Below are 26,162 nucleotides of genomic sequence, written 5' to 3'. Positions count from 1 at the left end.
ATTACCACTAGCTATCTTCCAGATCACTGAGCAAGTCCTATTTTTTCTCGAGGTCAGTGGTGGCTTTTGGTGTCCATGCTTATGTAACACGGACAGAAAGAAAAAAAGAGAGAAAGGAGCGGAGGAGGAGGGAGAGGAAGATAAAGGAGAGGGAGAAAGAAAACATTACTATAGAGAAAGGATGGGGAAAAAGTGAAAAGTCAAAAAGGAAGTGGAAATAAAAAAAGAGAAAGTAGAAAAAAATGGACTTACAGGGAGGTGTCAGTTAGTCACTTTGCAGGGCAGTGATTCTCCTGTCATTTTAAACTTTCAAACCAAGGAAGAGCAGCCTCCGTATTAGTTTCCTATTGGTGCTGTAACAAAATATCACAAATGCCATGGCTTAAAACAGCACAAATGTATTATCTTACAGTTCTGGAGATCAGAAGTCCAAAATGAGTCCAAAATAGGTCTCACTGGGCTAAAATCAAGCAGGACTGCTTTCCTTCTAGAGGCTCTAAGGGAGAGTCCTTTTTTTTTTGCATTTTTCATCTTCTAGAAGATGCCTACGTTCCTTCATTCATTTCCATTTTCAAATCCCGTAACGATCGGAAAAGTCCTTCTCCCATCATGTCACTCTGACACTGACTCTTCCACACTTAAAGGCCCCTGTGATTGTATCAGGCCCACCAGGAAAATCCAGGATAATCTCCTTATTTTAAGGTCAGCTGATTAGCAACCTTAATTCCCTCTTGCCATGGAAGCTGACACTATCCACAGGTTCTGGGAATTAGGACATGGGCCTCTTTGGTGCGCCTATCACAGCCTCTTATTTAAGAAAAAGGATACAAATGACCTTATTTACAAAACAGAAACAGACTCACAGACTTAGAGTATGAATTTATGGTTACCAGGAGGCCAGGTGGGAAGGGTGGCGGGGGTAGGGATAGATTGGGATTGACATATACACACTACTCTGTATAAAACAGATAACCAACAGGGAACTACTGCAGAGCACAGGGAACTCTACTCAACATTCTGTGATAACCTATATGAGAAGAGAATCTGAAAAAGAATGAATATGTGTATAACTGAATCACTTGGCTGTACACCTGAAACTAACACAACATGGTTCATCACCTATGCTCCAATATAAAATAAAAATTTAAAAAAAATGTTGCAAAGGGTCAGGAGGCTGGGTAGTCCCTTTAATGTTAAGATCTTAAAGAATGGGAAAAAAGAACTATTTCTCCAGAAAAAAAATTTGAGGTGGGTGAGTTCTGTTTCCTGGGTAGCATTTGAGCGCCTCTCAGTGCCCGTCCTCCCCTCTTGGCATTCACACGTCAGGTCAGGCTGGGCTCACACTGTGATGGGCTCACCAGGGTCCCCAGGGCCAACACACCCTTGGGTCTGCCTGACCTGGGCGTGCCCTCTCTTCCTTTCCTCCTCATCCAATTTACTTATTCCAACTCTCCTCCCTTCAAAACTCACATTCTCTCCCCCTAGTGTGTAGAATAAATATATGGTTTCAAAGTATTTGCATTCATTTGTCAATAATACGTTAACTTCCTAGAGTGATACTAAAAGACATGGTTTTGAATCGGCTTTTGGGGAAATGTGTCTATTGGAGGTGCTTATACTCCACGAATCCCACCACATAAACCTGTCCTGCATAGAGCCAGCCTGGTTTAAAAGTTCAGGTCCAGGGACTTCCCTGGTGGTGCAGTGGTTAAGAATCCGCCAAAGGAGGGGACACAAGTTCGAGCCCTAGTCCGGGAAGATCCCACATGCCGCGGAGCAACTATGCCGGTGCGCCACAACTACTGAGCCTGCGCTCTAGAGTCCGCGAGCCACAACTACTGAGCCCACGTGCCACAACTACTGAAGTGTGCGCACCTAGAGCCCGTGCTCCGCAACAAGAGAAGCCACTGCAATGAGAAGCCCAAGCACCGCAACGAAGAGTAGCCCCTGCTCGCCGCAACTAGAGAAAGCCCGCGCACAGCAACAAAGACCCAATGCAGCCAAATAAATAAATCAAAAAAAAAAAAAAAAAAGTTCAGGTCCTTTTGTGCCCAAAAGATAGCCTGGTATGTCTATACAGAGAAACCATTTAAGCATCATATGAGAGTAGGAATTTATAAAACACTGAACCCTGGTATTTCTATACTAGGATTGTAAGAAGTAACACAATTTTATCCTGATGTCTGAGAAAAGTTCTACATTTCCTCTGTGATGTGTTTTTTATTTTCCCAACAGCTGTTTGAAATGGAATTATGTACCTTTCTTCCCGAACCTTTTCATCCTCCTTAACAAATAATGATTGTACCACAAAATAGAGAGGGAAAAGAAGTGAGCTTGACATTCTGGCCTCCTAAGTGGCACTGATACTACAATCAAGGTGAACAACCATTTTCTGCAGGCATCTCGTGTCTGAAGAATCTCATGAATTTAAGGACTCACTATAGCGGATACTCTCCCATGAACAGAAGCAAATGCAAGAAGAATCTATTAATCTTGGGGGATGAGCTTGAAAATGAACAGCCCAGGGCCAGGGAATGGAGGGTGAGGATGGTGCCTTTCTTTCCCTCTCGTCTCCTTTGCCACATGAGCTGTCAGAGCAGAGGCAGACGATCTGGACCTAACGTTCTTTCTCAGCACCTGCTGGCCCAGGGTCTGGAGAACGAGTCCTGTGGATAAAGGCAGCATTGAGCCACGTGGGACAGGGACAAGCAAGACTCACATCCATAAAAGCAGACCACATGCCAACGTCATGGGACCAAAGAGTCAGTGGTGAGCTATCAAATGCAGGTGAGATATGAGCGGGTGTGAATTTCCGTGCCAAAGGCTGAAAGCAGGGGTCTTGAAGTCTTATGCAAAAGCCCCCCACTGTGGGGTTATCTAAGAGGTTAACCCCACATAGTCTAATAGTCTAATGAGCTAGTATGAAATAACCTATGTGAGACCTCCCTTGTTTTTCTGTTTTTTTTTTTTTTTAAATCATGATTGGGCTTCTAACTGCTAGTAGATGGACTGAACATGAAAGAACACCAAGTAACCCGGGGGAGTCACACAAAACTGGTCAATGTTCATTTCTCTTCTTCTGGGGAAACATTCAGCATATCAGAATGCATGATGGAAAATATCATGCTTGATTAACCAGAAAATCATGGCAGCAGAAAGTTTAAGAAAAAAATCAAGGGAAGGAAACCAGTTGCTCATGGACACACATAATGATTGACCCGCGAAGTTTCAAAGAACTTTCTAGGCCAACCTCAGACACAAATCTGCCAGAAGGTAGGCCTTGACACAAAGTGAACTGGAGCATATGGTATCTTAATAGTATGTTTGGTTTTGGAAATGCATAAGATAATAGGTCCTGATCATTAAAACAGCACATTGTTTATAGGTATAACTTGATCTGGGACATGTTGCTAGAAATTTTAGCAAGAACAGTGTTTCTTGCAGGACTAATTATCTATCTGAACTTGAAATATATTCTCAATTACTTCTCTCACTAAATCAGTTGGGTAAATGCTATCTGTTGGGTAATGAACAGGTTCAAAGTTCTCCTGGATCGTTTTGAGGTGTGTAGGTGGAAATCTGGACAGCTACATATATGATTACACTGGAGATGGTCTCCAGTGGCGACTCTTGCTGTGGATCAAGACTGCACAATCAATCAACCTTGATTGATTTCAAGGTTTTAGAGGCATTCTGTGACCCTCTCTGAATGATCAACATCCTGCTACATATGGCGATCCAGATATTTAAGGGTTATTGCTCAGTAACCAAGTAATTTGCATTTCAAGACATCTACTTGGATCACTAGGAGAAATGGTGGAAAAACGTCTTTCAAGATATGTGTTTTGCCAATTCTCTGTCATCCAGCCTTTTACCATTTTCATTACTAATTGTATATACATGGAAGAATTTCATTTAGATGTCTGGCCTGAAGTGAATGTCTCCAAATATATATCTACAAATTAGCCACTGGGGGAAAAGTACTGAAGAAGGTATCAAATTACCCCTGCATGATGAAATTCTAACTAGTGGGATAACAGCAGGAGTTCTTCAGAATAAGTTGCCCACAAAGAGGAAAGCAGAGAGGACAATAAGTGTTTCAAGAATTAGTAGGCATTCTTCTAAAATGTCCCAGGAGGCCTCGTGAGAAGACAAACTTCCTATTTATTTGGAGTCCTTGATTCTACAAACATATTGGGGCTTACAGCATGCATAAATGGCTCGAATCTTTCCAATAAAAAAGAACACAATAAGAAAACTAGCTCTAAATCACAGTTTGAAAAATGAACATCTGTAATTTAACTTTCAATGACCACTTGGCATGTAATGACATGGCTTTAAGATATATGTGCCTAACAGCGTGAATTGTGTCATGGGGTCATCTGATTCCTTGGTCTGTACCTGGGCTTGGGTGATTGGCAGTCTGAGTGACAATTCATCCTGGAACATATAGGCAAATCAGCCACCACCTTCTGGACAGAAGATGTTTCTATATTTCAAATTCACTGACAAATACTTAAATGCAAATACTTAATATTAAGGCATGATATATTCTTCTACAGTGGATACTCAGATCACAAAGAAATATTTTCCTTTCAGTCTCCAATTTATCATTATTTAGACGTTATTTAATACCGAGATAGTCATCTGACATTCATTTAAAAACCTATTGCATTTGTACTTGGCTCAAAATAAGGTACCAATTAAAGAACCACTCTTCACCCCATACATCCCAAAATTCATTGGTGGAGATTGATTTTCTGCCATGTCTCATGAAATAATCAAAGAAATACAACATAAAGCCACTATTTACCCCCATGGGGGAGAACGGAGCTCAGTTTTATAATGGACATTAACAAATTCCATGGTTTAAATTACAGATTAACAAAGGGTTCATGAGCTCAAAATTAAGTTATTCTGTTTAAAATCAATCACCGAGACTGTCATTCTGCTTATTGCTTTGACTTCCTAACAAAGGTTTAAATGAGGACTTTATGTGCAAGTAAAGAACGTCAAGAGATCTGCTCTTTTTCAGACCTGCGTGGGCTGGAGGGGCAAACGTTTAGGCTATTAACGTAATTAGAATGAGGAATGTATTTTTCCAGAAAAAAAAAAAATCTTCACCCAAAAAAAAAAAAAATCCCACAAATCCACAATTAATCTATTATCTGGGGGGAAATGGTAAGGAATCAAAGGTGGGGTACGTTTAGAAAGCACTAGATTCATTGATACGAGAGCCATTCTGGAGACGCCAGGCAGGAAATCTGGAATTCCTCTAACTCTTTAGTGGCAGGCACCAGAATTGGGGAGAAGGGTCCAGAAAGGCTATTTTGCCTTTGCTAGCAAAATGCATTAGAACTGTGGTTTTGCAAAAAAGCATATTTCCTTTGTCACTCAACCTCATGTTGGGTCACCACTCCAGCGCCGAACAGCTCTGTGATGGCCCTGTCATCGTATCTGAGGACCTCCTTCAGGATGTGCGTCGTGTGCTGCCCAAGCAGGGGGGGCGGGCCGGCCTCTGACATCTTGAACTCACTGTATCTCACAGCTGGGCCTGTCAAAGCGGGAGGAAAGCAGGAAACCTGTTAATGACTAACCCTCAGAAATTCATTACCCAAGCAGCCTGGGGTGTTTGAGATGAATGCCAGGAATATCACTGCCAGTTACACCCTTGCAAATGGACCATCATTTTGGAAAGAACTGTCTTTGCACACATGGCTTTTCTTGACTTAGTTTTATCCAACTGTGCAGTGGTCATCTGACCTGCCCACCACCATGCAGGGGGCCACATGGATGCGCCTGGCCTGTCACAAAGACTCACAGGGGTAGGTCACTCAATTGAGTTGACTTTCTGGGTCCCAGAGAACAGTGGCCATGGGTACACAGTGTCTCTCCGAAGCTGGAAATCTGACCCCAGGTGAAGGTAACACAAAGGTTTACTGCTCAGCATCTACTGTAGGGTTCCAAGATTCAGTTCAACAGACCGCAGATCAACTACACCTCAGCCAGAGCCTGGGTGAAGCCTTTAGGTGGTAGAAGAGGTTATGGGTGCAAGCTTCATTGTCAGAGAGACTTCTGTTTGGATATCAGCTCTTCTACCTTCGAGCAGCGCCATCTCGGACTAATCACTTAAGGTCTCTGAGCCTCGTGTTCTGCAACTAAACTGGGTATGATCAAGTTTACCACATAGACTTGATGTAAGGATTTAAATGAGATAATGGACAGAAAGCACGAAGTAAGCATCCCCTAACCCAAAACAACGCACAAAACCTGCCGGCCACTATGATGACACAAGCTGCCCCATCACCTCCCTTGATGCTTTGCAGTGCAAGGGGGAAAGGATGTTTATTGTCAGCTCTTTGCCGAGCACTGAGCCACTGCAAACAGGGTGACTCAAGAAATGCTTTCAACACCTGTTGGGAATGGATTTTATCATCCCCAGTCTTCACATAACGACACTGAAGTCCCCAAAGCTAATAAGGTTTTGCTCAAGGTCACATGGCTAATAATTAATAGCCCCAGGAAGCAGATCCATGTCCACCTGAGCTGTCTCACATTGAAGACCATGTACTTTCCATAACCTCAGCAGCCTCATCTTGCTTCTCACTCTTCCATGGACAAGCTGGGGAACATGCTGTTTCAACAGATTTTACTTTTGTTGCCTCATTCAATAAATGGTATTTATGTTGGCTGTCCTTTACATCTCACTTGATTAGGCTTCGGAAAAACAAATTAGGGAGTCACAAGAAGACTACAAAACAGTACATTTCTATCTCATAAAAATTTTTCCAGCCTCCTCTCGATTTGGGGAGCTCATAGGAAGAACATATAAAACCAAAGCACATGTGGGTAACAGAATGTCAGTGAGTAAAGCAGCAAATGTGCTGCTGGCTCTTCGGAGAATTCCATTCGAAAAGGTCATGTTGAGGAAGCCGTTGTTGATGGAGAGAGGGGACACAGACCTCCTAAAACCATCAAGCCGCCCCTTTCTGTCACCCATACCATCCACTCCGGATAAATGGCAACTTCCAACTGATTCCACAGTTTTCCTTCTCTGAAGCTCGGGGAAATTCCTTTTTTTTTCCCTTCTCACACTTCCTTTCAAATGCTCCAGTGTATGACTGTTTTTTCACAGGTTGGTCCCTTTTCAGGAAAGGAGCACACATTGGGAAGCAGTGTCCCCTACGCTCCCGGGAAAGCTGATAATTTGGTGTTTTAGGGATGTGATCCATTTTGACATTAACCATGGTTTTCATCTAAAACTTGTCTTTCAAAAGAAGGACTCTGCTGACCGAATACAAGGCTGAAGTCGAAGTCATGTATGTGGCTTTTTCCTAACTGGATGACCTGAAGCAAGACGATCAACTGGAAAACAGTCACTTGACTATTCAGGAATCTGGGTTGAAACACAGCTACCATTTACTGCTATTGCTGCAGCTGCCAGCAGTATTAGCAGTGGTAGCTACTGTTTCCTAAGAATCTGGGCTGTGCCAGCCACTGTGCCAAAGGTTTTACATACATCATCTCCTATAATCCTCACGGCAATCCTGTATGGATGTTGACGGAGGTTTAAGGTAAAAGGGTTAAAGTTAGGATCCAGGTTGGAAAATGAGAAAAACTTGCCCAACATCATACTGCTAGGAAGTTGTCAGTTTCCAAGTCCAGGTCTGTTGGGTTTAGGAACTTGGAGTTTTGTTAAAAAAAGAATGGGTTGAGGTGAAATTCACATAACATAAAATTCACCATTTTCAAGTGAACTATTCAGTGGCATTTAATACATTTGCAATGCTGTGTGACTACCACCTCTAATCTAGTTCCAAAATATTTCCATCGCTCCTGAAACGGAGCAGGACCCTACCTGTGGTCCTTGCCCCCCATGTCCTCCGCCTGCCTTTGGTCTGTGGAAAAACTTTAACCAAAGAATAAACTTAATCAGAGAAATGAGAAAATGCAGAAACAAAGGAAAACCGTACAACAAGACTAAATAATAACAGTTTAGTCATTAAGCGTAGTTAAGGACCTTTAGTTCCTTCTCAAGGGCTATAGATAATATTCTGAGCCCTATCCTGTGAGCTGTCTTATAGACACTGAAACCCCACCAGGTGGAAGAAGTGAACTACATGATGGCCAGACTGTAGCCGTGACATTAGCTGCCACAATTCCAAGAATTGGCCTCAAGGAAATGGGAATAAACCGACCCTGGAACTGAAGATTAACTGTACTTAAAACAATCAGGATGACGCTGGTCAGACCAGCGATGACCGATTTCAAGAAGACTGTCAGAGCTGACTGTGCTGTTTCTGCATGTAGCTCCCTCCCTCCATCTATAAAAGCTCTTGCTCCCTGACTGTGAGGGGTGGAGTTGGCCTTTGGACAGGCGTTCGCCCTCCCCCGCACGGCATCTAAAATAAGGCAAACTTTCCTTTCTTCCAACCTTGCCTCTTTATTGGCAAGCAGCCTGACCCCACTTTCAATTACACTCTCAGTAAAACCCTCATCCCTTAAGCAGATTCTCTCAATTCTCCCCTCCCCTCACGCCCCTGGCAACCACTAACCTTCTTTCTGCCTCTAGGGATTTCTCTATTCTGGATATTCCATATCAATGAAATCACACAATATGTGGCCTTTAAGTGGCTGGTGTCCTCCACTTAGCATAATGTTTTTGAGATTCATCCACATTGGAGTACTGTGGTATTGGTACTTAGAACTTGGACTTTTAACCACCCTGCAGGGATGATGTATAAGGGAATTCTTCAGGTCCAGCCATAGGAAAGGGCAGTTCAACTTGTGTCACCCTCACTATGCACCATCCTTTCCTGGGAGCTTCCAGATCCACACCGAACACTATGCTACCAAGTTTGGGATGAAGGGCATTTAACACTTTGCACAAAAAAATCTTAGAGAATTTAGGTTAGTGGAATGGTATTACTTGGTAATTTTTAGACTTGCTAGGATAAAGACACCTGGAAGATACTATATATTTGGAAAGCTTAGGCTTCTTTAAATAAATATAAGTTACTAAGTAAGCCATATTGCAGTTTATGAAATTGTATATACTTTTTCATATGCCCCTTCAGAAACCAGGTATTTTGCATATGATTGATTTTAGAAAGATTCTGAAGCTGGTGTTTGTCCATGTAATTTAATATCAGAGTATGGTATAGGTATCTGTCTTGTACTGGCAGTTTTCACATTGCAATTTCCTACATGTTTCTTAAATACAGCAGTGCTCCCTTATCTGTAGGGGATAGTTTCCAAGACCCCATGTGGATGCCTAAAACCACAGATAATGTCAAACCCTATGTATACTCTTTTTTCTTATCCACACATACTTATGATAAAGTTTAATTTATAAATAAGGCACAGTAAGTGACGAACAACTATAACTACTGATAACAGAACAATGATAACATACACTGTAATAAAAGTTATGTAAAAGTGGTCTCTCAAAATATCTTACTGTACATATTTAATGCTTTTTCCATCTTAACTAAGCACCTATGACATACTGTGGCCTTAACTTTTGCAGTTTGAGGTGTGACAACAAAACTAGCACGAATTTCTTTTTCCTTCTTCACAATTTCACAGATAGAAGATTCGCTCTGACTGTAGATCTCAGCGACCTCAGCTTACAGTTTATTTTTCTTTCCTTATTAAGTTGAGGACTTTCACCTTTTCACTTAAAAGAAGCTCTTTACAGCTTCTCTTTGGCATATCCGAATTGCCAGCATCACTACTCTTGTGCTTTGGGAACATTATTCAGTAAAATAAGGGTCACTTGAACACATGTGCTGCCACTGACGGACAGTCAATCTGATAACCTAGATGGCTACTAAGTGACTAACGGGTGGATACGTTGGACAAAGGGATGATTCAACGGACAGAGGGGGATGGCGGGAGAGTTCATCACTCTCCTCAGAATGCCACACAATTTAAAATTTATGAATTATTTTTTTCTAGAATTTTCTGTTTAATATTTTTAGACCATGGTTGACAATAGGTAACTGAAACTTTGGAAAGTGAACCTGTGGATGGGGGTGAGTGAGGAGCTACTGTAGAGTATCATTTTGCCACGTGGTTTATAAAAAACAGAAATGTACAGTCCCTTAAAAAAATATATAGATATGCACAATGAGACAAGGAAGGCAATATCTAGATCCCAGAGGAAGCTAAGTTCTCATGAGTCAATTGAATCCTGTCCTTGTAACCCTGTGCAATAATCCTATGTACCTGGGACGTCCCTCCCGGTCTAGGCTTTGCATGAAGGGTTTTTCAAATATTTGTTTCAAGAAGTAGAACATGTTTGACATAATTATTTACATCTAAGGTCCAGAAAGAATGATCTGATTTTCTGTTTTAAAAAAAAGATGAGCAGATAAGTCACATGTTCTTAAATTACTTTTTGGCAAAGCAATATCTACACCCGCATATGCTTTCAAACACTTGAAAGCTGTGTGATCTTGAGAATTCTTAAAAGTCCCTGAGTCTCAGTCTACAGATTTCTAAAGTGAGGTTGGCAATACCTATGGAGGATTGGTTTGAGCAGTTGGGTAATACAATATGGGTAATAACATCAGTAATAATCAAAGAAATGTGTATGAAGATAATGAGCCCCAATTTTGTTTATAAAACTAGCAAATCATCTTGTGGATGTCATCTTAGCATGTGTTTAAGACATCCATGATTGGGACTTCCCTGGTGGTGCAGTGGTTGGGAGTCCGTCTGCCAATGCAGGGGACCCGGGTTCAAGCCCTGCTCTGGGAAGGTCCCACATGCCGTGGACCAACTAAGCCTGTGCGCCACAACTACTGAAGCCTGTGCGCCTAGAGCCAACGCTCCGCAACGAGAAGCCACTGCAATGAGAAGCCCGCGCACCACAAAAAGAGCAGCCCCCTCTCGCGGCAACTAGAGGAAGCCCATGTGCAGCAACGAAGACCCAACGCAGCCAAAAAAAATACATTAAAAAAAAAAAGAGGTCTGTGATTGGTAGGAATACAAATTGGTGCAATCCTTCTGGAGGGAAATTTGTCAACTCAAAATCAAGAGTTTAAAAAGTGTTCACACACTTAGATGGAGAAATCCTGCTTAAAAAAAATTTTTTTTCTATGGATGTAATCAGGAATATTGACAAATTTTATTGGCAAGGATCTAAACAACTTTCTAAATCTCCTTAATACTCTTAATACCTCTCTCCTTCCCACAAGGCTTTCTAACACACAGCCTGTGAGGGTTCTTTGTGGGGCATTCTGAACTTAAAAAAAAAAAAAAGAAAGAAAACTTTTCCATCTTTTCTTAGCTTCCAAAGGTTACCTTGTTAAGAGTAGGTGTTTAGCAATCATTCCCTCATGTACTGTCCTCAAAGGCCTATCTCTAACCGCTTCCTTCCAGATAAAGAGGTCAAATAGTTGTAATACTGAAAAAAAAATTAGGAAAATATGCCCAAAACTTTGTCACTGGTTCAATAAATTACAGTACATCTAAATGATGGCAAACTGTACTATAATTTCAAGTTGTGTATTTTGGGGCTTTGAACAGCTATAATTGCCTTCACTCTCTCCTGATAAACCACTGAAATAAAAGTACGCGAGTTAAACAAACAAACATAAAACTTCATATGAGGGAAAAGGATGGGAGAGAGCATCACTAGTGAATGGGATATTCCAACAAATTTAAGAATGACATGGATGGGATCATGCTGATGGGGAAAAGAGGTAGAGAAAGCTGAAGCACAGAATATTCTACAAGGACACTGAGAGGAAGTCGATGCCAATTGGTCTATTTCACCTCCCCAAGAGCCTCTTTTTTAAAAATTTAATTTAATTAATTAATTTTTTTATATTTTTGGCCACTCTGCGCATGGCTTGTGGAATCCTAGTTCCCCGACCAGGGATTGCACCGGCACCCTTGGCAGTGAAATCGCCGAGTCCTAACCACTGGACCACCAGGGAATTCCTGAGCCTCTTTTCTTAAAATCAATGGTTAAGAGAGAGACAGATCTTAGACTAGAAGTAGGGCTGAAAGCAGAAGGATTGAACGCCTCGATATAGACTAGTCTCACTGGTTTCTACTAGAAACTAGAAGAAAGTGAAGCTTGCTTTCAAATTTCTAAACTGAAATGATGTTAAACCTAGAATTGTATATCCAGTCAAATGATTAATCAAATATGAAGGTATTTTCAAACTTTCAAAGATTAAACTTACTAAGTATGTTTCTTGAAGTTGACTCCAGTAAAACATTGGAGTAAATGAAATAAGAGGAAAATTCTGGTACGCACTGAGGACCAACCAAGAAATGTAGGGAAGGAAGGTCCCAGAATGACAGCTTGGACAAGGTAGAGATGGAGAAGGACAGAGATCTTCAAAAGGGGGAGTCTTAAGGAGGCAGAAGAGCCTTAACTGTATAATCAGTATGACTGAGAGGCTGGAAAAAGTAAAATAATGAGATAAAGCTACATACGCAAGAAAAAAAAACAAGAACTAGGAACTCCAGAAAAAAACAAAATTTGCCTAAGAAAATCAAGATTCAAATATGAAGCAAATTACAATGTGGCAAGATTTTAAGTAATTGATGGAATATAAGGAAAGAAAATCCATTTGACTTTGATGCCAAGAACATTCAAGAAGCACTTATTATCTGTGTCTCCTCGATAACGGCACAAAGCATAGTGCATTAGATTGTCTATTAGTTGCTGTATGCCCTATGGAGGCAGGAAAATGCCAACCGTATCTGCTAACTGGCCCTCCATGCCTTTCGTGGTCCTTCTAATGAAGATAACAGCAAGCATCTTCTCTTGAACACTTGTGATGACTGTGGACTCTGCTTTTTATTTGCATTATCTCACTGGACTTTTCAACTTATAAAATAGAGAGCATTATAACTTGCATTTTACAGATCAAGAAATTGAGACCCTTTAAAGGGTTAGTTTGTCTAAGGCTACCCAGCTAAGTAAGCGATAGAACCAGGACAAAATGTCCTATACGTCAGACTCCACGGTCCATGCTCTGTCATTCAATACAAATGTGTTGAACTAATTATTGCTAACAATTAAAGATATCTAATAAATACTATTTATATTATTTTATTAATTCATTTATCCACTAATTTATTCTACATATAATTTGTGAGTATCCCTGTGTCAAGATCTGGGCTATATAATCTAGATACATGTTAGCAAACAAAATGTATCTAGACCCTCCTTTCATGGAATTTACATTCTGATTTGGAAGACAGACAAATAGGCAAACAAATAAATAGTTTTAATTTGACAGAAATTATAAAATGAGTAGAAACCTAGCTGAAAAGAGGAGAATATTGCAGGCACGGTGGAGAGGGGTCATGGGGTAGTAAAGGACTACATAAGTCCCCTACATCCGAACCTTCAAGTTGTGAACTTTCAAAGATGCGAACGTGTCCCTGGATGCCAGCTGTCGTACTGGACTACTGTACTTTTCAAGGTACTGTACTGTAAGATTAAAAATGTTTATTTTTGTGTTTGTTTTTTATGTGTTATTTGTGTGAAAAGTATTATAAACCTATTACAGTACTACAGAGCTGACTGTGTTAGTTGGGTACCTAGGCTAACTTGTGTGAACAGGCTTGATGTTCAAGGCGCTGAAAAAAGTTCCAGGGTGGCTCAAACATCATTTGGTAGTTTCTAGATGAAGTTGGAGGGAGAGGCACAGGGATTTATAGGCTATGGTAGTAAACTTGGATCCTATTCTGAGTTCACTGGGAAGCAGCTGGGGCTTTAAGCAGAGCAGTGACAAGACTTAAATACTCCCGTTGCTGGGCAGAGAATGAGATCAAATGAGCTTGGAGGCTGTTCTGGGGAGATCAGAGGAGACGATGGTGGCCTAGACTAGGATGGTGCTTACAGAATTTAAGAAAAGTGGATGTATTTGAGAGCTGTTCGGTGATAGAATGAGAGGGCTTGCTGATGAAGTACACGGCCCACCCAAGGTAGTTGAGGAGGGAGGGAGAAGGATCAAAGGAGAACTCCCTTTTCTGAGTTGAGTAACTGGTGAGGCCATTTACCAGATGCTGAATGGAGTCACAGACAAGCCTGGGTGGAAGCAGAAGTCAAATTCTTTTTTGAAGATGCTGTTTGACTTGCCAACGAGATATCTGAGGAGAGAAGCCTTTAGCTATGCAAGTCTGGAATTCAGGGAAGAGTTTGGGCCAGGATATGTAAATTTAGAGGTCATTTACTATCTAAATGTCTTCATTCCAAAGCAATATATTTCCAAGGCAACTGTATTTATTCCAACATCCCTGATGCTGAGGTTTTAAATTCGTTATTTAGGCAGCCTTTTCTCTATTACCTAAGTTCTATATCAAAATCTATTGCATCAAAATGGTTTGTGTCCCCAGGAAGCAAATTAAATGAATGAAAAATTAATCTGTATAGCTCATAAGTTCGGAGATAAATGCATTTCTTTTTTTTTTTTTTTTTTTAAATAAATTCATTTATTTTATTTATTTATTTTTGGTTGCGTTGGGTCTTTGTTGCTGTGCGCGGGCTTTCTCCAGTTGCGGCGAGCGGGGCCCTACTCCTCGTTGCAGTTTGCGGGCCTCTCATTGCGGTGGCTTCTCTTGTTGCGGAGCACGGGCTCCAGGCGCACAGGCTTCAGTAGTCGTGGCTCACGGGCTCCGGAGCGCAGGCTCGGCAGCTGTGATGCACGGGATCAGCTGCTCCGCGGCGTGTGGGATCTTCCTGGACCAGGGCTCGAACCCCTGTCCCCTGCACCGGCAGGCGCACTCCCAACCACTGTGCCACCAGGGAAGCCCGCATTTCTTGCAAAGAGGAATTCTTGGCCTTGAACAGACACATCTCCACTGACTTGAGGGGTAGAAATCAGGGCAGTTTTACTTGTGAAAGAACTGTGGACTCTGTGCGCTCACAGAAAGAGGCAGAGAGAGAAACGCAGAGTTCTCTGAGACTGAGTCATAGACACTTAGGCATGACCAAAGGTGTGGATGTTTTTCATCCGCAGTAATAAAGGCAATCAAACCAAACAATGCTGAAAGAAATGCACACCACCGCAATCTCCAGCACAGCAGCTGGTACCAAACCTGGAACCCCAGGTGCTGCCCTTGTGAGGAGCCTACCTAGTCAAAGGATTGGTGGGCAAAGCCCTCACCAGGAAGGGGGCTGAGTGGCACAGCTTGTGGGTTAGACCCACTCCTCCATGAGGACTGTGTGCGAACTGCCCTTGGTCCCTCAGGAACAGTGTGTCAGATTCTAGGAAAGTGACAATGCCTTTGACCTCAACTTCTGTGTATGCCCATTCTTGGGAGGCTGAAATAATAAACCTCCAGGAACCCATAGGTCAAGAGCTGGAGGCTGACAAAATGCAAAGGTAGATGTGGAGGAACCTGCCCCAGTCTCTAGTCATACACGCTGACATTGGCAACTACTACTTAGTGAGCCCTTACTGTATACCAGGCCTGGGGCGAAGAGTTTTGTATTTGTTAATCTAATTTGATCCTCACAATAACCTTAGAGAGTTTTTGCATTTATCAGTGCCTTTTATTCCTATATCACAGAAGAGGAACATGCAGCTCAGAGAGGTTATGAAATGTGTACAAGGGCACACAGCACACAGCAGACGCACATATAGATCTGCTGATTTCATAGCCATTGTTTTCGAGAAGTGACATGGCAAGAGGGTTAAGAGCGTGGGTTTGGGGAGCCAGAGGGTCTAGATTCACATCCTGGCTCTGCCATGTATTGAGTGTATCTCCTTGGGTAATTTACTTAATCACCCGTGCCTCAGCATCTTTCTCTGTACAATGGGGATGAAAATGGTCCGTTCCATATAAAGTTGTGAGGATTTTTAGAACTTCTTAGAACAGAACCGAGCACACAACAAGCACTCAATACATGCTAGCTGCTGTTGTTACCTTTCCTTCTTTGCTGCAGTGCTAACCTTAGCAACCTAGATTCCTCAAGCAGAGCCTTGGTCACCTGTTTATTTCAGACTTCTACTTCCCAGAACATGGACAAGTGAGCTGCATTTCAGATTCACGACAGCGAGCTGGGGATAAAAGCCTTAACTTTTAAAAATCTTTAACAGTCAAGGATAAGATTATTTAAAGGAAAAGGAAAAGAGAGGAAGGAACCCTTTTTTTAAAAAACTCAATTATATTCATTCATTTTACTTAAGGGCAGCTTTTTTTGTCTTCAAATACTAATTTTTTAAAAAGTTTTATTTTATATTGGAGTATAGTTGATTAACAATGTCATGTTAGTTTCAGGTATACAGCAAAGCGATTCAGTTTACGTATACATGTATCTATTCTTTCTCAAATTCTTTTCCCATTTAGGTTGTTACAGAATATTGAGCAGAGTTCCCTGTGCTACAAGGAAGGAACCTTTTCTTAAGCACATCGGACATAAGAAGCACTTTTCAAATGTTTATTTCATGTATTCCTCACTACAACCCCTTGAGATAGGCATGTTTTCCTCTTCCTACAGATAACAAAAGGGAGGCTAAGGGAGGTTGAATGATTACCCGATCATCTGATAAGTACATACTTACTATCTCCAACGGCATCATAACATACACCAGAAATTAATTTTATACTCTCTCGAATTTTAACTAGTCATGTTAAAAGGAACTTTGGAAACGTGGGACTTATTTTACTTACTTAACAAACACTTACTCTGTGCCAAACACTATTATATGTGCTTTGCACATTTGATTCACTCAGCCCAGAAGGTACTACTATGATCCCCATTTGCAAAATGGGGAAAACTCAGCAACACAGCAGGGGAGTCACAGAGCTAAAAGGGTCGCAGAGCTAAAAGGAGCTGAGCCAGGATTCCAAGCCAGAGAGTCTTGCTCCAAATCCCGAATCTTTGCCGATGGGCCACGCTGCTTCCCAGTAGAAAGGAAAAAGCAAAAGAACAGAGAGTTATCTAATCTGGAAAATAAACGCGGGGTCTTGGAGTAAGTAGAACGTGCCAGCTTCAGATTTCGTCTTCTGACAGTCTATTCCCTCTGTGTTTCTAGATCACAGTTCTACCGGATTTCTTATGCAACAGGTACTCATTACTACTTCATCTTTTCACATCAGTTTGTCATACGCCGCCTGTTTCGTTGTAGGAGGTCCTGGAAACACAGCAGCATCGATACGTTCTGATTTCTCATGTTTCTGAGTCAGGCAACGCTCTCCAAAGCTTTCCTCTCTACCCACCCCAAAAGGAATGAAACCTTCACCGTGTTCTCTGTGGAAAGTTATCTGGTTCAAGACACAGGGAGGGCCCAGTTCCTGGTGTGCCAGAAAATTCCTCAGACTAGCACTGTGTCGTGTTTTCCATCTGTGGTTTGAGGCCCTTCGGTAACAAGACCCTGACTATTCTGTCTCATCTCCTCTTAGAAACCTTCCACGATTCTCTTAGGCTGAAAAGGGAATCTACCCCATATATGCAAACATCCCAAGCTACTCTAACTATACACAGAGTTTGAGCTACGTTTCTATAATCCAGACCAACTTAATAATGTAAACAGTTTCAGGAAACAGAGGTAGCCAAAAACATGTGGGAAACCATAATGAATATTCAAGTAATGGGAACATAAGATCACATCATCACGAGGGAAGGGACCTCAACAGTCCTTTTTTCCAGAACTCCATGCACCTTCCATCTTCATGATGCATTTCTAAAGCAATGAAACAACTTATTGCTCAACCTCACAGCAAACTGGCAAAGGACCAGAACTAAGGGTTAAAATAATTAACATAGCTGGCCAGTCCAGTCATAATGGAAGAGAGAATGAATACAATTAAAACTAAGTGTGTGGGTCTTCTCATTTGTTGGTTTTTTTTTATGTCTGATATGGGTGTCAACTTTTTTTAAAAATTAAGAATACTTAAAAGCAAACATCTGTTTCATAATATATGAAACGCTATATCGAAAGTTTTTATTTTGACTTCTTTGGCCTATTGCTAAGATACGTACTATAGATACCATTTAATCTTCAAGGCTAACTAGTGTAATAAGAAGCCAAACTTCATTTCACTGAAAATAATGATAGCTCCAGTACCAAGTTATTTCACAATTTCCCCTCCACTGCTTGAACTCATCATCATAACAATAACAATATTTTTTATACGGTGCCTCTCAGCCATAGCATCCGGGGCGCCAAATGGAGCCATATTAGAACACGTTAAACCCATTAGATGTAAGATAAAAACAGATAAAGCCATTTCAACTAGCATGGAATAGTGAAAAAAGGCCACAGAGAATAAATATGGCTTTGGACATCTTGAACAGAAGGACTCGATCGATGGCACTGCTTATATGGTCCGGCATCCCAGAAACTCGAGGCAACGTGTGGTGTGTACCACCAACTTGGACGAGTCACCCAGTCTTGGCCAGGGCTCAGAAGCACCATACATCACTACTGCTGTAACAGACTTTAATTCATTATTTTGGAGCTCAATAAAGATGCCTCAAGCCCCGCTGCCTACGAGGTAAGAGTATATTTTCAACTATGTCTATGGTCCTGTGGTAGTCATCAGTGTTCATCAGATGTCCAGTTTCCACCTTCCAGGGCCACAACAGTGTGACATGTCCTGATCCCTTTGTGTGAGGCCATGGGATTGGCCAACAAATGGTGACTGGGAGGGATGCGTAGGCCCCACCTCCAGGCCAGAACACTCAGTGCTGAGGTAAAGCCCCTCCAGGTCTCTCTGGTGTAACAAGTCCACCTTGCAAACCATGGTGAACATGGGATGTGAGCAAGGAATCTACTTGTGTTGTTTTAAGCCAGTGTGATTCGGGAACTGTTACTACAGCATGACCTAGCTTCTGGAGGCTGATTCCATGCCTCAGTTTTAAAACAGAGACCTATTTGCCTGAACCAGAGGAGGGGCTCATTCACCTAGTCCCTCAGCACTCCTTTCAAAAGCATTCAGTTCAGATGTTCCAAATACTTTGAAACTCTCATTTTATGTGGAGTCAATTTTGCCCAGTGGAATGATGAGAACAGCTATTATTTATTGAGTACTTACATGTGTTAGGCATTTGGTGGAATGCTTTTCATATATTATCTTGTTTGATAGACTAAATGACTTTTAAAAGTAGGACGATTATTATACCGTTTTATCAACAAAGGAAAGTGGGGTTAAGCAACGTTATCAAAACAACACAGTCAGTCAACTAAAGAATTTTGTTAGAATTGAGGCTGGCTAAATACAAAGTGCATGCTCGTTAACACTAGGATATATTTCCTCTCTGCATAATGTGGAAGAAAATCTGTTCGCATATCAGTGGCTGAATAAATACCATTCTTTGGCAGATGGTGTTATAAAGCAGTACTGTATTATAAATACTTATATATTTCATGATTGCTAATCCATTAAGGCATTTATCTTTCATTTGATAAAGAAACAGGGTAACTTGCATTTGATTTATCTATCTTGTTCCAACCCACTGAAATGTCATAGTAGATTATCCATTTCCTGCTGGAAAAAATATACGGTCCATAAGGAAATGCTATTTATATTCATTAGCGAACACACCATCTCCCCTCAAAGTGTGCTCCCCCAACTTTCAGCTGAGGTCTCTGAAAAATGTCGGGCTGGAAGAAACTACCCCCTGAATGCTTCTTTCCAACATTTGTGTTTGCTTCTAATTATTTTCAACACTTCTGAAAACGCTAGGAAGGGTGAAGAAACACCTTGCTGACAATGTGCTCTTTGCCAAAATAATCAATCCTCCAGCTTCTTTTGCTTTCTAAAATTCTAATATTCAATACAAGCTCTTTGGGCACATTCCCAAGATTTTGTTTGGTTCGACTTCACCATGGAAAACAAAATTGGTTCAGCTGAAGTCTGTAGCCAGAACGTTTTAAGCTTCATAGACCTTCAAAGTAGTGACCTTCTCCTCACCTCCTCTGCCTCTGTGCTCCATTAAGGGAAATACCGGAAGAAGTTTCCAGGCAGAGAAACCAGATTGCATTTCGGTTCACTTTTGAGAGGAGGAACTGAACAGAGCTGGAGCAGGCAGTTATTTGTGGCTCTTACCTCAAATGAGCTTTGAAAAGTTCTTCTGTAAACCTTGGAAGGTCTTTTTTAATTTAATAAAAATTGCCTGCGCTTCTTAGCCTCTTACCTTAAAGGAATAAGTCTTATATCTACCATAGTCTTTTCTTTTCCAAGAGTTTCTTAGATCACACAAATCACAATCACAGCCCAGGCAAATAGAGGATCAAGAAAATTAGGTCCTCAAATCTGCTGCTGGGAAAATGGGGGTGCTCATTATTTGTCACAAGAATTGATCTTAGGTTTTTCTCTTGCACTTTGTCTCTGCAGTCCAGATGGAAAGACTTTAGGAGAAGGTCCTTTCCCTCTATGCCCCTATTTCCGTTTTGGCATCACCAGCCTCTCAGTAACAGCATCCTAATCCTCAGCATTCCCTTTGAGACCTTGTTACGCCAGTGGTCCTGTCTCTGAAATGTCTCTCACACCTCCCCACACTTCCGATCTTTTCTGCCACCTCCTCGGCCTGAAGCACTCTGAAATAGGAGGACCACTTGTCCAATCTTTTTCCCCAGCTGTTCCCTCCAGGCAACCTGCCCTCATTCCGCCTTGGACTGCATGCTGTGCGGGTCCCTGTGCCCACCTAGAAGGCGTCTCAGGTTGGTGGTCCTCAAACTCAATTATTCTGAAAGTTCTGTTCAGGCTAACTTGATGCTGAGCCTTTCCTTTTTTTCACAGTGCAAAGGAACAGCTCTCTTCTCTGACTCCCTATTACATCTGATCTGCTTCTCCTTTACGGTGTATCTCCACGTCTAATGGTATTGCCTCTTGGGATGTTTTTTGAGACCATAATCAATGTTTTGCTCATCTTTCATCCCTCACTGCACCTACCACACGGTGAGTGTTCAGTAAATAATTAGTGGAAGCATTAGACCAAAAAACCCTAACATATTCCTAGATTAGGAAATGAGACTACCAGAAATATGTGAAATACAGAAGGAAAGAGACATTAAGACTTGCAAATTAATATATTTTGCCCTAGGCGTCTAAATGGAGCTGTCTTGACTCTTCTCTTCCTCTCACATCCCATAACCAACCCATCGGCAAATCCTTCTGGTTCCACCTTCAAAATATATACAGAATCCAACCACTTTTTACAACCAGCCTAGTTCTGGCCACCATCACATCTTGCCTGGATTTCCATGAGAGCCTCCTACCAGGTCTCCCTGCCTGCATGCTTCCCTGCAATGTATTCTCAACAAGGCAGCTGCAGTCATCCTTTAAAAACATAATTCAGATCAAGCCACTCCTCTGCTCAAAATTCTGCAAAGTTATACCTTTGTAATTGTTGATGGCTCAGAATTTTGTTGAAGGATAGCCATCTCTCCTCCATAACTGTAAAAAACATTTTCATATTTGGTTTATAAACCCCAAACAGAATGATGGATCCAATTAACTTTGTTCATTTCTGTATCATCTGTTTCCTTGTAAGCACTTTTATATACACACCAGACTTCAGGATTTGTCCACTTATGTACCATATCAAGTGAATTTTGGTGCACAAACATCAAAAAAAAAAAATTCCGCAAAGCTTTCCCTGTTTGACTCTTGACAATGGTCTCTGAGACTCCAAATCACCTTCTAGCCTTCCCACTAAGCAGGTACCCCTGCAACCTCCCCTCCTGCATTGCTGCTCTTACTCTGCTCCACTGTGCTGGTTTTCTTAACCAGGCAGGCTCATCCTTAAGGGACTTGCTCCAGCTCTTCTTTCTGCTTGGCACATTCTTCTTTCTGATATTTACATAGATTGTTTCCTCAAATCCACCAAGTCTTCGCTCAGTGAGGTCTACCCTAACTACCTACCACTTTTAGCATTTCTACTTGCCATTCTGACCCCGTCACTTCCAATCACCCTCACTCTGCTCTACTTCCTCTTTCTTCCATAGTACTTTTCAAATATGTCTGCCATTCTTTGCCTCCCTCTGCTAGAATGTAAGCTTTACAATGGCAGGGAGCTACGACTGTTTTCCTCAACAATATATTTGCTGAATACAAATGTATGAATGAATAAGTGAGTGCTTTAGTCCTAAATTCAGTTCTCAGGTTTCTTAAACAATGAGGTCATACCCTCAGACCTCAAGATTCGAGAAAAAGAAATCTTGTCAAATAGACCCAAAAGTAAGTTGAAGCAGTGTTACTGACTATGAACCAAAATAGTCACATGTAAACAGAAAAGTGTTCAATGCAATGTGTCTGTTCTCACTGCATCTGGTTTCTGCAGTTGTGCAACTTGCACGTATGCTACCCATGAGGGCAGACACCTGCAATGTTCTAAAGATGGAACATTCCAGCAGCTGTGTGGCATTTCTGAATACAGAGATTCATATCACAGATTGGATGAAAACAGGTGTTCAGGAGAATTATTAAGCTCCATGAGGGCAGGAATCATATCTGTTTTGTTTGCACTGTCTAGAAGCCAGTAAATTGGGATGCTCAATACATATTTGTTACGTGAGTGTAGGACTAAAGAGAAAGGATCCCTATTATTTTCAGAAATAAACAAGGCAGTAAAAAGTAATTTTGCTATTCACACAAAGGAAGGTTATACCACCTGGATGTTGGTACAATGATACCAAATTTTACCTCAATTTAGTTTGTTTAGAAGTTAATTTTTTATTATGATAATAATATGGGGGACTCTATGAACAATGTAAAATAGCTCAGAAAACACTGTCAGACTTAAAAAATTGTTTATTATTCCTTCTTGGAAAGACAGAAGTTCTTTTGGATTTTTAATGACTGCTTTTCTGTTTGGAAAACGTAAGTCTTGGTTTTTATTTATATGAGACTATAATTTTTACAATTGCACGTTAATTTAATTTTGTTTCCCATGTTTCTCTTTGTTAGTGGGTGTTGTGAATTTCACATAATAATAATAATACATGTCTGTTGTGGTGTACAAACACTTTCCTATTTATTCTTTCCTTTCCCACATGCTCCTTATTAGCTATTTAGAGTCTTACTTACAAAATGCCCTGCTGACTCTCTTGCACATGAATTCTGTGGTTATTCTTTCCTGGTATCTTTCGAATTATTTAAAAGCGTTTAACAACAGTAAAAAGGGCTAATAACTATTGAATATCTGAAATGTTGTTTTCGTTTTTTACAGTTTCATTGTAAATTTGAAGATAGTCATTGACTTTTTATATATTAATTAAATGCATGTGTAATATTCTTTCCCCTCATGGAGCTCTTTGCACAGTTTCCAAGAACACAAACTTGGTTCTCTTCTTCCGCTAAGGGTAGGGCTGGCTATTGTCTATGAAATATGTTAGGATATCCTCAGTACATGCTGAGCGAGAAGACATTCTTACCACATTGGAACTTCATTAATTTTGCCTGAGTAACAATCCAGCTTAAGTAAATGAAAAATATGAAACCTATCATTTCTTACAAATAAATGAAACTAGGCCAGAGATGTCTTGTAAATCCATAGTAAAACTTCCTTAATAATATACACAAGTGGATTGTAATTAATAAATCAATTCTTTGCCCACAAAAGGTACTTCTTTGTTTCAGCATGCTTATTTTTAGGAGTAGTTGAAACATTTCCTGTGTAACCATAATTAAGCCAATAATTTGTTCAGGAACTTTTTTTTAAAAACAAGATAGCACAAAGATAAACCTCAAAATTATCATCTAAATATCTAAATGGTCATATATTCCAAATTAATGAGAACCAAATTTAAAATGTTACTGTTCTTAGGTCTCTAAGTTCACAAGGTCCATAAAACCAGATCTGGTCCCAGATAATGATTTGTAGATTATCATGAACAAGAAGGTCCTTGATGAGCAGTGATATAGGAATAATTTATCATCTGTATCCTTAAAAAAATACCTAAGAAATACTCCAGTGAAACAGTTTCTACATGACACTCTGAATCCCGGAGAAAAAGTCTAAACGATAATAAGTTTAAGAGTCCTCCCTGGATTAAACTTTCTCTGAAAGTTTTTGTACCTTAAAATTACATGAAGAGGTATAAAACAGTTTATGTGAGGAAAGAGACTACTTTCGTTCACTAGAAAAGGATTTGGAGGTGAAACTCTATATAAAGAATATTATGGACTTGAAAACATCCAAATACATGATATATATTTTAAGGAGAACCACAGTTTTGTTTCCTATGAAACAGAACATTCAAAACACCTTTAAGTGGCCACTCTAAAGTGAGTCCAATTGCCCAGCGCAGTGGTATGATGGCGAATGTGTAGTAAACCCCACAAAGCATGTCTGAGAAAGTCCTGAGCATCCTCTTGGGCAAAATCCAGAAAAGGGGAGCATCTACAAATTCCTGTTTTCTTTAGAAAGAAGAGGTGTGCTTGTTTACTCCACTCTTTGTTGGTCAAAGCCATTCTACCAAAGACAAGACAGATGCCTCAGGGCCTTGGGGTTTGTCAAAGTGTGAAAAAAGGGCTTCCTACCTCAATTTTCCAGCTTTACAAGTCAAAAATGCATATTGATGGGCCTGGCCTTATACCTAGTACATCAGAATCTTTGGCAGTAAGGCTTGTTGTCTGAAATGGAATAAGCATTGAACTTGAACCACTAAATTGGAAAAGCCTTGCTACTTCCTAGCTTTGTGGATTTGGGCAAATTACTTAACCTCTTTCAGCATCAGTGTCCTCATCTATAGCATGAGGGTGATAACCGTATCTAGTTCATAGGCTAGTTTGGAGAACTAAGTGAGAAAATGCTTGCCAAGCACTTAACCCAAGCACCTATTAAGCCCTTGCAAATTGTTAATTCTTCTAATTAGTCTTGTTGTAATTAACATCACAGGGTCTGAGGGGCAGGGGCAATGAGAATTGAGTTTCTGCTTCATGATGGCTAGCAGTGATTCAAACTCATGCTTAGGATCTAGTCTGAATTTTAGTACAGAGAGACTCTTTCTAAAGGGAGGCTGTTTATTTCACCATAAGGAAATGGACAGTGAAATCTTAAAAATGTATTACATAAAAGAAATACCTTAGACTTTCATTTCTGACCTCTTTCCTCCCAAGTCCTTCCTCTTGCAACTAAAAAACTCTGGACATAAGGCAACAAAAAGTATAGTAAACAAGAATATGACTGCCAAAAGATCTTGAGACTTGGGGAACAACACTGAGGAGATTTTTCTGGGTTTCTTTGTGGCCTCCCATACATCCTGGACGGGACACTATAGAATCCACCAGCCCAAAACCACCAACAGACACAGACTAAATAAATGCCAACAAAAGCCTATTCCTCCTAGCCAAAATACTAGGAAAAGGGTGGCCTAATGAACCCTAAACATTTTTTGTCAATATCCGCTGTACTCTGGCCAAACACCAATGAGGGAGACCCCTCTATCACCACTGCTTCATGGTTCCAGTGGAGCCAAGCTGAAAGCTGATCTTCTATCCTACCAGCCTCACCCTAATCCCACAGAAGCAGGCAGTGGCTCTCTGATTTCCCAGCTCTGTAATGTCACCAAGACCAAGGGTGAGCAAATCTCTTATTTCCCATCCAATAGGGCAGATGGTAATCTACTTACTCTGCCAGGATAGTGTCATGGAAATCTGGAAGTGAGCTGAGTGGGGCTGGGAAACCCAGTGGGAAGCTGACCATACACACCAACTTGGCCTTCACGCTACACCTCAACAGAGGGATAGCCTGCTTAAAAAAGGGAAGATTGAATAGGATACAAAATCTCAGAATACAATGTCCAAAATGTCCCAGATATAACTGAAAATAACTCATTATAACCACAACCAGCAAAATCATAACTTGAATGAGAGAAGGCAATCACCAGGTGCCAATGCCAAGATAAACCAGATGTTGGAATTATGTGACAAGGATCATAAAGCAGACATCATAAAAATGCTTCATAAATAATCATGGGTTCTCTTGAAACAAATGAAAAAATATAAAACTCAGCAAAAATAGAAATCATGGAAAAGAACCAAAAGGAAATTGTAGAACTAAAAGACACAATAATCAAAATAAAAAAACTTACTGATGGGCTCAACAGCAGAGTGGAGATGACAGAGGACAGAGTCAGTGAACTTGAAACCAAATCAATAGAATTTATCAATCTAACAACAGAGAGAAAATGTATTTGAAAAAAGTGAAGAGAGAATCAGGACAATAACAAAAG

The 26,162-nt window shown here is 40.8% G+C and overlaps 1 protein-coding gene across 2 annotated transcripts in view; it reads right to left on the bottom strand.

Annotated features, from left to right (window-relative positions):
* The window catches only part of SUGCT (succinyl-CoA:glutarate-CoA transferase), a 781,582-nt gene that overhangs the window by 100,585 nt on the left and 654,835 nt on the right, over positions 1 to 26,162 (bottom strand). The window contains exon 14 of one of the 2 annotated variants that reach the window (XM_036863201.1): positions 5,400 to 5,554. In XM_036863201.1, the coding sequence (XP_036719096.1) occupies positions 5,400 to 5,554 (155 nt within the window). Of the gene's footprint in view, positions 1 to 4,524; positions 5,555 to 26,162 lie in introns of those variants that run through there. The other variant, XM_036863202.1, reaches the window with a different exon arrangement.

Source organism: Balaenoptera musculus, chromosome 9 (assembly GCF_009873245.2).
Source record: "Balaenoptera musculus isolate JJ_BM4_2016_0621 chromosome 9, mBalMus1.pri.v3, whole genome shotgun sequence".
Classification (NCBI taxonomy): Eukaryota; Metazoa; Chordata; class Mammalia; order Artiodactyla; family Balaenopteridae; genus Balaenoptera; species Balaenoptera musculus.
This window is presented reverse-complemented; position numbering and strand designations above follow the sequence as displayed.